This window comes from Temnothorax nylanderi, unplaced genomic scaffold (assembly GCF_030848795.1).
Source record: "Temnothorax nylanderi isolate EJ_2023f unplaced genomic scaffold, tnyl_v1.0 TNYL_tig0034_pilon, whole genome shotgun sequence".
Classification (NCBI taxonomy): Eukaryota; Metazoa; Arthropoda; class Insecta; order Hymenoptera; family Formicidae; genus Temnothorax; species Temnothorax nylanderi.
Window position 1 is genome coordinate 318,303 of NW_027249096.1, and position 12,522 is coordinate 330,824.

At 35.7% G+C, this 12,522-nt stretch overlaps 1 protein-coding gene across 12 annotated transcripts in view; it reads right to left on the minus strand.

Moving 5' to 3' along the window:
- Rg (A kinase anchor protein rugose) overlaps positions 1 to 12,522 on the minus strand; it is a 303,530-nt gene that overhangs the window by 87,349 nt on the left and 203,659 nt on the right. For all 12 annotated transcript variants that reach the window (XM_071703158.1, XM_071703153.1, XM_071703160.1 and 9 more), the window contains exons 3-5: positions 1,663 to 1,789; positions 478 to 578; positions 229 to 324 (exon numbers count right to left, since the gene is read on the minus strand). In XM_071703158.1, coding sequence (XP_071559259.1) covers positions 229 to 324; positions 478 to 578; positions 1,663 to 1,789 — 324 coding nt within the window. The remainder of the gene's footprint in view (positions 1 to 228; positions 325 to 477; positions 579 to 1,662; positions 1,790 to 12,522) is intronic.

Sequence of the window (12,522 nt, forward strand, 5' to 3'; positions counted from 1 at the left end):
CTCTAGAATGAGTACGTATTGATTGAATATGCGGTAATAACGTTCGAGAGGAAAGTTTCTTACCGTGATTGATTTCGAAAATGTAAGCGGGTAGCGGAATCTTACGACGCGAGGGTAAATTCTTTTATCGGAACTTTGATCGAGTTTAGAATCGAACGACGTCCTCAGGGATGTCGTAAAGTAAGAAGTATCTGTTCTAAGATAAAGACGAACAAGAAAAGAACTTACCGACCCCTTCCTGCCGGGGAAACTGAAAAATACGTCGGGCCCATTTCGCTGCGGCATTTGGCGGAGGACGTTTAATAGTTTCGCCGAATGCCGTGGCTATAAAACGTAAATGCTGCTTTAGTAATATCAGTGTATCTAATGTATTCGCTCAATATATCTATTGAATAAATATTCTTGCGATAATGTTTATCCAATTCAATATATATTTGCAATCTTGAAAGAATCTAATTAAACCTTAAAAGTTCTTACCCACTTTCCTTTAACGGATTTCATAGCGCCGAACAAAAGTTTCAATTCTTTCACCGTTATGCTGTAGCTTGCTAGCACTCCCAGCATATCGATTAACAAGTCTGTCGCAATATACAAAATATTTAAGGTATTATCAAAGAATGTATAATTAGTTAGAAGAAAAAAGTAGCAAGTTTTTATATATATATCATGATACATAATTAGCAGGGATGGGAAAGTTATTTTTTTAAAGTAACTAGTTACCGTTACTAGTTACTGATTCTCAAAAGTATAACTAAAAGTTCGTTACCATTACTGTTACTTAAAAAGTAACGATTCGTTACCTTTTCCGTTATTTTTTTAATGTTACAACGAGATCACGGACTAAAAAATTTACTTTTGTAATATTTTTTGTTAATTTAATAAAAGCAATAACATTTTATATTTTAAATCGCAAGCCACAAAAAATTTAAAGAGAAAGGTTCTATAATACTCAAAATACAAATAAAAAAATTTTTTAAATTAAATTTATAAATGCATTTATAAATTTATACTTTTTTTGCACCCTTAATTTTATGTTTAAAATTTTTAATATAAAAAAACGCGCGGCATCAAAACCGGTATTTATAAAATTTGTTCTTATATACTAATATGGCTCTGTGATTGGCTTGTGATATATCTTAAAACTATTCTTGAGACGAGCTTAAATATAACAACGGACCATGAACATCAGTCGAAGACAGAAGATTAAATATATGAAAATTATATGATTAATAGATTCAAAATATGAAAAGTAATGATAAAAGTAACTGTTAAATTCGTTACCGTTACTGAAAAAATATAACTACGGCTGCATTCTGATATTTACTGTTAGCAACTGTCAGTACTGAAAATCTGTAGTATACGTGATGTAAAACATTGAAAAATATAGATTTTCAGTACTGACAGTGAATATCGGAATGCAGCTTTCGTTACCGTTACAATTACAAAAAGAAAAAAGTAATGCTGTTATTAGTCAGTTATAAAAAAAAGTAACTGTAATGGTAATGGCGTTATAAGTACCTAATGCCTTACTTCCCAACCCTGATGATTAGTATCATTTGTGTTGCTAGAATACAGAACTCTGTTACACATTTTTGTTATACTAGAAAAAATTCAGTTATTCCTATGTTTTATTAAAGATACTCGTTTGAAATATTTACTTACCAGCAACAACAGTTTCCGCATGAGATAATCGGTGCAGAACAAGTTCTATGAGACTCACATCCGTACATGCTTGTAAGTTTCTGACGCTTTTTCTCAAAATCGCAATAAAGACGCTCCAGATTTCAGCCTGAAACAAAAATATTGTGCATATATTACTTATTTGCACTTACACAACTACACGGAGAGAATTTTCTCTTAAAATTTACCCTGAAATCATGGTAGTTGTGGGACAACATGTACCACCAAGAATTTTATGCGAGCTATTTTGATTAATATCCACCATTATAAAAAATATTAATATCTATTACATTCAAATATAAAATATGTTTGATTAATTTTACTAAAATATATCTAGGAAATTTCAATAATTTTTCAAAATTTATCAATCTGCTAGGTAATTTTTACCACGTTGTTTGTAAAATTGTCTTTTGTATATTTTAAAAATTCCTTGGTTGCCAAGTTGTCCCAAGTTTGTAATGAATTTAAGGGTAAAATATAACAAAAAATTCTCTCCGTGTAGTAACGTATGAAAGATTTATATGCGTACGATATTTCTTATTTAATAGAAAAGTAAGTATACCTTTATACTATTTATTAATAGCGATACGATGTATAAAAGACTCTTTTAAAAATGTTGTATAGATATTTTTATATTTCATATAAAAATATGTGCTTAAAGTTTATTTAACATTGTTAAGAATAACTTGATGGTCCATCCGAACAAACTATGTAATCAACAATTTGGCTCAAATGGAATTTCATTGTGAATATAATTACTTTATCATCATAAATCGTCTGCTAAAGTTATGTAATAGTCAGATGATTAAAGAACATTAATTACAGCATGCCCCCTTATTAATATTCTCTTGTTTGTTGAAAATATGCTTCTATTAAAAACATTAACGTTACCGCCAGAAATTTTATTAGCCTTAATTTTCAATTTCTCCTTTCTGTTAAAAATTATATATGTAATAAATATAAAATATATTAAAATTATATTTATATAAGTAAATTACATGTACCTAAATATTGAAATTTTATTTAAAAATATAAGAAATATATTTTTAACGTTTTACATTTAAGAAATACTGAATTCCACTTTGCGATATATAAATATCTGCTCTTAAGTATTCAAGATATCCAGATATTTAATATTTAATTTATCAAAATAAGAGGTAAAATTATATTTAAATTTATATAAATACTTTGCGTACATGTTATAAGAATGTGATATCCTTTAATATAAATTTAAGGTATGCTTTTTAACAGCGCCAAGTTTTTGCACGTAATAGGTTTTTTTTTAATATTGAAGTTTGATAATTAAAAGAAACTTATAAAATCTATAAATTGGTTCTAATATTATAAAGTTTTAAAATGTTATTTGACGATATAATAGTTTTCATATTAAAGCATAGTAATTTAACTTTTACAGAATCTAATTAGCATCAGTTTTTTATATCAAATCCTTCTTTTGCTTCGCATGTTCTATAAATATAAATTATTTTCTGTTATCCCCCGTGTATTTTATTAATTTTTTTGTTTGACATCATCCATTTTCGAATCGATCCGATTCAATTAATCGAATTGTCTGAATAGACAGAAAATCCAGTAATGTCTTTGTTATAGATAATGGCTTGCCAATTACGTCCAGGCAAAAACTACTTGGAGGACTTCTCTAAGTGGAGTGGTAGTGGTTTTACTCTCGCAGCGAATAAAGGATGGCTTAATAAAACCGCACGCTCACCCCGTGAAGAAGAAGTTAATGCTCTAAAGAGGTTTTTTGTAAAGCCATCGCGAATAATTCACTTGGACATTCCAAACAAAGCAAAACGCAAGATTCCTGTCCATGATACGTGTTATTTAATACAATTAAATACTGCTCTCGGTTATAATAGAAAACTGAGAGTAACTCGCATAAGTTTAAGTCACAGGTATTAACATAGTTTACCAGCAACTATTTCAATATGCAGGCGGCAGCATTATCCCGCGAGCATGTTTATACAGGGCGGGATCAACTTCCAATGGCTTTGCAACAGTTCATTCATCTTCAAATTATTATGCTCCCGGATATAGCCGGGACGACCGCGTACAACCGAACGCGACGCGAACGCCAGGTCGTGTACCCGCGTAATCCCCTACTGATATGCAAGGTAGGCCACGAAGCGAGATAACTACGGGTGTGCGGGGTAACCGCCGAATAGCGGAGAAATCCCGAAAATGCCGCTGGAATTCCCCCCAGTCGGAATTTCGGCCCCGAGAGCCGGAGTTTTAGCGAGGAGAAGTTATGGGCATTCGGATAATTCCGGAGTAATGATCTCGCGGCTATACACCTTGTCGGCTTACTACATCGGAGTTGCGCGGGATGAATCCGCCCAGCGCGGACAAAAAAGTGACAGGAAGAGGGGGAGCGAGAGAGAGAGAGAGAGAGAGAGAGGGGGGGGGGGAAAGAGCGAGAGAGAACGGAGAGAAAGTCCTGAGTAATGTCGTAGAAGCTTTCAGCTGTCGCTCGACCGTGATAAATTGCTCTGAATCGCAAGAGCATTGGTTAGTCAAGTTGATCTTCGAGCTAGGTAGCTCGTCTTCGCGCTAAAGGACGCTGCTTATCTGTTCTCTTAGACATTGGCGCCTGGAGACAGAGACACCGCGAACATTCCTTTATGAATACGGATATTAATCGAATACGGATATTAATTTTCTGTAACGTCATTTTACGTCCGAAGAAACGCGTCCGAGGAAAATATATTTTCACTGACCATGCGCCATCCTATACGTATTTACTATTTTTTTCATAAACTAATATTTCCATTTGTATTTGCATACTTGATGAGGATTAAAGTAAATTGAAAACGTAAAGTAATAACGCAAAATTCTATAATCGCTTTCTCTCGTTAACAGAAACAAAGATCTCGAATCTTTCTCCTTTTTATATTTTCCAACTTTATTACACAATCTTCTTCTTTTAACATCATTTACTTGCGTAATACCGATCGCTTCCTCGCACAAGTGGCAAAATTACGTTTGAAGCAACACGTGAGCCGCGGGTGCAACGGTCGGAATGAAAAGCGCGCGAACGTGAGCCGTGGTGAAGTGAGCCGCTAATGGGAGGACGACGCAGTGCGACAACGCTCGGGTGTGCGTCGCGCGTGATTGGAGCTGCTCCGTGTTTTCCGCAGCGAGACAAACGTAATCGGAAAATAATCGGGCGTTACCTCGCGTGTTCGTGGCCTTCGAATTTCAAGGTGAAATGTTTGGTGCTCCGGACGCAGACTCGACGTGCATCGGAGATCCGGCGATCGCCCGACCGGCGCGAAGTCAACGACGCAGAACGCAGCCGCCATTCCGCCCGCGGCCCGCGCCGCGCCGCGCGCCGTGCCGACGTGAGACGTGAGTGTTGTACATACATCGTTTCCTCTCACACGGCGCATGCATGGGTATTCCGCGAAAGCGTAAATCGTACTCGGGCGTCGAGCTGTGAGCGCGACGCGATAACGTACGCATAGGACGCCCTGACCTGACAAATCACCAGGCGCAGCCTGGTTCAACGAGTGTGCCTTCTCGTCCGTCTTCCACGAGTTCCACGCCGACGCGACGCTAGACGGTCGCTTTCGTCTTTCTCTCGCTCACTCTCTCTCCTGACTGTCCCGTAATGAAATGACAAATGGCCTTAGCAACTCGAGCTGATACACTCGATTTGTTCGCCTATACGCGCGGCGAAATCGGCCGGACGCTAAATCGTGATAGATGCGACGAAAGAAAATACTTAGACCGCCGGTTAGACCGGCGACATTAAATAGCGATATACAGGGTGAGTAGCGCAACGTTACTCGTGAGATTCTTTTTTTTTTTTTTAATGACCGGCGAATTTTTGTTGGGACGCACACGAGTCACTTGTCGCGAGAAACGGAAATTGGGAATAGATTTACATATTATTTACTTCTCTTTCCTTGTAGCGCTCTGTAATTCATGTATTCCATCCTGCTTTGTTTATAAATGGCCACCGTATTTTTCCCTGATGTATAACACCCCGTTTTAACAATTCAGTAGCACGCCCGTGTATTTCCTCGAAAAAAAAAGCGCCGATCCAAATAAACCAAACGCGGCGTAAGGGCGGAAATAAAATTTTAATTCGAACAACGCGTCATCTCGGCGGCAAGTGCCGTATAATAAATTTAATATTGAAATTGTTTCTGTATATTCGCTACGTGGAATACAAATATTTATATCTATGTGGAGAATGAGCGGAATGCCAAAAATTTAATCATTTAAATCGTACGTTTTATTTTTTTGCAATAAAAAAAAAAGGAGAAACAATTCGCAATGTTGATTATTTAGCGGCGATTCGTGATTGCAATGTAAACATTGTCTTCGAAATTAGGTATCGGCGTTATATTTTGAAATATTGCGAGGCTAAAAACATAAAATATCAGAGATACTGCAATGTCATCACGTTTTTTAAATTTATTTCATTTAGGCAAAATAACTGATGCGTGAAGATTGAAAATTATATAATAATCTTTCAGGAAAAAATATAGAAATATATAAAAGTAATCTGTATCTGGAAAAAGAGATACAAATGTGTAACGTTATTTTATTATTGAAAAAATGGAGGTGGTCTTTTCTGACAAGAATTAAATTTGAAATTTTAACTTTTTACTATCTAGGATAAAAATATTTCGTAATGTTTTTAAAACATTCGCGAATTGTATTAAAATAATAACACGGATGTGTAATTTTAATGATTACGATAATTATATTGCAATCGCGAAATAGAACTGTACTTTTGAAGGCATTTTCCGATATTGTTATAAAAAACATTAATGGACGCGTAAAATTGTATCTTTTATAATTTATCAGGAGGATTTTAACGGCTGACTATACGGATACGCACGGTTGAATTACTAAAATCATCGCATATGCAACATAGACGAATATATATCTTGGTTTATCGCGAGTTATATTATCATCATTAAAAGCATAATTTTTTTAAAATAAAATATCGAGCTTCTCTAATCTTTAGAATAATTTTCTAACATTTTTTTTATCTCGAGTGTTTAATTAATCAAATCTTAGTTTACAACGTTATAAGCAATCTATTAATGTTAATGAGCAATATATTAAATATATTAAATATATTAGGTGCAATCTTATTGTATAAGATTGCATATATCTGAAGGAAATCAGCGGTCTGTGTACACCTACACATTTAATCACTCGACCATAATTCGCGTTCTATCACTGGTATTCGCTGATAGCACTTGGGAGAAAACATAAAGGCAGCTCTATGTGCGGTTTTCCCATGAGCCTCTGCTTCCGCGAATGTTTGAGGCGTGATCCTCGGGGGTACTCCGGGGTAGGATAATCCTGCATAATATGGGGGGCTTGCGAACCTGTAAAATCCAAGTACCTGGCGCGCTCGTGAATAATTCGCTGCACGCGAGCGTCGTTAAGTTGCAGCATCGGGAATTTAATGACCTCTCTATACAAGAAAAGTTGTTGTCGACGTCAGTAAAGACGTCGTGTAAAGACTCGGGGGGAGAGAGAGATACAAGTCGAGACAGATTTTCTTTCATAACATGTACTCGTGATATATCGATGTGTACATAATATTTATACAGAATTTCTCGGTATTTCTACCTTTACTCTAGTCAGAGAGAACTACCATATATATATATATATATATATATATATCTTGAAAAAATTATAAAACAACTTTGTTATTGCACGAAAGTGCAGAAGCTAAAATGACTAACATTTTGGCGAGAAACGTTATTTTTCGTTCAGCACTGGCTATATATTTCTGCGAATTATTTATAGAATGCGCGATCGATTTCTCATGAAATCTGGTGAGCTACGCGCGCGTCATCGGCATCTTATTATCATTTCCACCCTGGTATCGATTCCTCAACGGTACTAATTCTTCCTAAGCCCGGAACAGTCTCGTGAGACTGCTAAAATTAGGTCCCTCCGGCGGGGAATTTCGCAGAATCGCATTTCCTGCGGGATCGTTCAATTTCACCGTGGCCATCCATTACGCTACATTAAAACGTACTCGCCGGTTTGGTGCGTACCGTTCAACGATTGTGCCGCGCTAAAAGCCACCGGCCTAGCGTGACTTTTAAAGGCAGCCACACCGTTGAAAAGATAGGGAGAGAGAGGCGAGAGCCTGTGGTTTTTCACCTCGCCGAGTGTGAAAAACATCCCTCTGTACACTTTTTCATGAGTACGTATGCAGATTTCGCTCTCTCGAACTGTTGGCAGGTTAAATTCAGGCTCTAAATAATAAGACAATAAAGTTAAAGTGGCTTCTGAGTCATAATGTTCACTTTTGTCAAACGAAAAAAAGGGCAAAATTTATCAAAGATTCAATGGACAAAAGAAAGTCTCGGCTTTGAAAGTATTTTTGTATTTTATTTTATTACAACATTGAAGTCAGAAGAAAGAGGCATGAAAGTATTCACAATGGACTTAAGAATAATACAGTCGGAGCCAGTAGGTACGTTAAAGGGCAAGACCGAGCTTGAAGCATTTGTGCCGACACTAATTAATTCGTTATAGAATCAATAGAGCTTTTCGTTCAGGATTCATTCCATTTGCACGGCATTTGGTGCCGTTCCGAGTCTTAATCCGTTTTCTCTTCTTCGTTTCATTCTTTTTCAGTCTCCCAGGCGTCGTTTCGTAGTTAAATTGCAGATTATTCGAGGATAAACGATGACGAATGAATCAATGGTTGCATTATTATGCCTTTCATTCTCCAGATTGTCTTTGGATTATCGCGGACCATCGCGTTGTTATTGTTATGCTTTCATTTATTCTGATTTTTTCTCAAGTGCACGTTAGAAATTCTCAAATGTATTAAGAAGATTTAAGGAAGAAATACATGAAAATAACACTTTATTTTGTATTCCAATATTCCTATTTCAATTTCCATGAAATTTTAGTTGTCTTTTAATACTATTATTTTTGACCGTTTATAATATTTCTTTCCTATAGACACGCTAATGTAATGGGTTTATTTATTTATTTAAACCTCATTAAATTAATGTAATGGGATTATTTATATTTTTGAGATAAATACAAATTACAAATTTTTACATCAAAAAGATGCATAAAATTTATAACGAATTCATCGTCATTAGGCGTCATTATATCATTAGATATAAGCGATTTATTACCATCGTGCAGTTAAAATGATTATAAGCTAGACGTAAGTTTTTAAATGTTTAAACATTATAACATTCTCGTTTTGAATGACTTTAACGTAGTAAGAACAAATGACAGTAATAAGTATAATTATGGTTGAGCCGGTTGAGGTCGAGAATACGTCAAAAACGATTGTACGAGCGCGGGCTACTTAAGTACCAGAGCTGAAGTTCCATTTGACGAGAACACGTAAAGTGTTTATGCCACAAAAAGACCTGCCCTCAATCACTTCTTTGAATTTCAAGTCTCTCAAAGGGTCAGCTTTCGGTTAGCGGCCAATCCAATTGAATTTGAACCCGTTTAGCATGAGGTTTCTATCGTGGTATTAGGTTAACCATGCACCTATTTGGGTCTACTGTATCAAAGGGTCGAGAGTACAGTTTCATGAGAAGAAAAAGACTGAAAGTGTTACATCAATTCCCAAACGCTCGTACCACGTTTAAAGTCGTTTGAAAATTAACACTGATAAATTGATATCCTCGATTAATATAAATAATTTCTTATATATATATATATATATATATATATATTATTTTGCATTCAATCTAATAATAATTAAATGGCAACCAAGATTAATTTATGTGTTATTATAATTTGTTTCTCTAAAATTTACTTTTTTAAATGTAAATACCATCGCTCATAATGTATAATGTTTTACGTTTCTGTTTTAACCCTTAAATGCGCAGCTTTGTATGTATGCAAAGCGATTTTTCGATGCTCCGTGTACTCTGTCTTATGAAGTTCGAACTGAAAAGCGCGGCTTTGCACATCTGTAAAGGGCCTTCTGGATGGAAAGACCCAGAAGGGTCTTATTTATTTAAAAGATACTCAGAATGCTACGAAAATTTGCGCACTCAAGGGTTAAAATATGTACGTCGTATTAACTTGGCGCAAAAGTACGAATTTTCATTCTGCGGGTAAAGTAAAAACATTAAGTCAACGGATCTGAGAAAGAGCAGCGGCTGAAATAAGAAGGGTAAAGTCAGTTCATTTGCAGGAACGGACAAACCATCTCCGATGTTATCTCCGGCTTCGTTCTACGGAATACACTGTCACGGCACGCTTTAACCAACTTTCTGACTTTAATCGACTTCACCGAGACTCCGCGCTTCCCATTTATCGCCGTTCCTTTCTGATGCGCTTCGGGGTTTAAACAAGTACAAAGCATACGTTTTCATTCCGTGCCCCGTAACGGTTTCATCATTACGGCTTAACGCTCGTTACCTCGAATTTTATGATTAGTTAAGAAATACTTGAAATAAAGTGTTCATCTCGCTCTCTTTGTTGATTTCCAGTTGATTTCCAGCGAGTAAAGCTTCGGGACACTGATATTCCGCTCGCATTGTTACATGTTTCTCTAACAATGGTGCAGCTATAGTCTGCATTGACCTCGCAATGCTTCTTAACACGTAGCGTTAGTACTACATTGAGATCCACGAAGCGTTAAATGTACAGATTTACGAGTAAAGGCGAAGCGTTTACGAAGTACAGTTAAACCCGCACGACCACAGTTTTCCCACGGTTGACAACTATTGTAGATTGAGTGTAATGAAAAGATTCTTTCCGCTGCTGAGATTGTAAGTCTTAAAAATGTTGTTTTACGAAACAGACTTTCCAATATAATTACACTGCTCGCATTCTGCTCCAATTTATAATTACAACTTGAAATAAAGAAGACTTTAAATATACATAACTTATATAATAATTATAAAAAGTATTCTAAAAACATTCTAAATATATTAATTATAATTCTTTATAATTAATTATAAATCAATATTCTAAAAATATTTGTATTTTTGTAGAAATTATGGCTACATTCTGTGGACTAAAGAATTTATTATCGGGTCATATTGTAAATCATTCTCGCAAATACGACAAATGATCTTATTATAAACTAACATTATGTACCAAACCGCACTATTATATATGATTGTCTGTTGTTCTCTGACCGTAGTTAATGTGCGGAACTATGAGTCGCGAATATTAGCAATAAGCTGAAACAATATTTTCTCGAAGGCCGATAAAGTACCCAGAAGGGGCGAGGAAAAATATTGCACAGGTTGTGGTAAAAACTATGGCTGAAAAGAAAAATGCGTGTAGCTAATATCGTGCCAAAATACGAGAGAAGTCAGCTGGCGTTAACGAGAATTATTACTAATATTATTCTTTGTGTTATGAATTGCTACTGTATTTTAAGATCTCAAATTTTCGAATACATTATCGGTAAATTATCGAGGTTATATAATAAATTCCAATATTATATCTCATACGCGGCATAATTCTCTTTCAATTAATTGTATTTTAAAAAGTACAATAATTCAAGACACTTTTGAAACCACAATTGAGCTAATTTTTATTCGCGAACTCGTAATCTGTTTTGGGTTCTTTGAAAAAATAAAGACGTCATGATAGCATTGAAAATAAAAACAGACAGGAGAACCGAAAGTTCGATTTTCTTGGCTGAAGAAACACGACGTCTCGTAAGTATATGCAAATGACGGAGCGAAGCCAGGGGAAATGTCGTGAGGCATTGGTAACGGAAAGACGGCGGCTGCTTAGTGGCGGCTTCTACTACTTGTAAACATTGACACAGCATCCCACAGATCCGCTGCATATTTCTGCTCTATATATCATCTATTTCGCTCTAATGATAATTACATCCCTTTTACGTTTTTTCCATTGCTGCGATTCAGTATTTCAATTATTTTATGATCCATTAATGATTATTATTATTATCCATCGTGCAATTTTCATAATATATGCTAAAATGACATGACTGAATGATTAGTGAAACCTTAACGTTTTCAAAAAGCGCTCAGTATTCTGGAGCTGTCTGTTATATCGAATTTTAAGATGTGTGTGTTCCTTTCTTTTTATTAATGCCATTTATTTCAAACGAAGTTACACTCTCAAATATTAAAGGGTGAAATTTAAACAAACCTTGAGTTAAAAAATAACATTTTGTTATTTTTAACTATCATATATGTTGAAATTTATTATTTTAACACAAAACAGTATTATTTTAACTCTATTGATTTAGTTAAATTAACATCGTTTTAGTTAAATCTACGACATATTTTGAGTAGGAGCAGTGCAGGCGACCTATAGAAATGATTAAAAGTTATTCAAATTGAGTATAATTTGACACTATGAGTTTAACAGTGTACGTCTATTTTTTCAAGGTACTTTATGATATAAATTTTCTCATTTCGTTCGTTGTTACTCTCTATCGCGGAGTTTTCCGCGAATAATCGCGAATAGGTCAAATGCCGTGCATGGAAAAAGTACCCAGTCGCGTTTCCGCCGAAAAGAGAAATCCTTTTTGCTCGCATGATTTCAAAGAAAACCACCTCTTTTCTTTCATCTTTTTTAAAATAAATGATACGATTCCCGACGAAAGCCGAGTGACCGAGGGGTCGTTGAAGGTTCGAGGTTTCGCCCGAGGAGAGATATTTGTGGCCCCCGCGATTTCTAGCTCCGCACGCGTACCTAGCTACAGAACGGTCGTTTTGTAGATGGCAACAATGAAATACCAGCCGTATTACAGGTATCATAACTTAGGAATGACGTAGGGGTTTGCGGTATTCCTCGGAACAACCGAGAATTGGCTTGAACATACCGCGCATTCCTCCGCTCGTCTCTCCTGACGATTGTCATTCG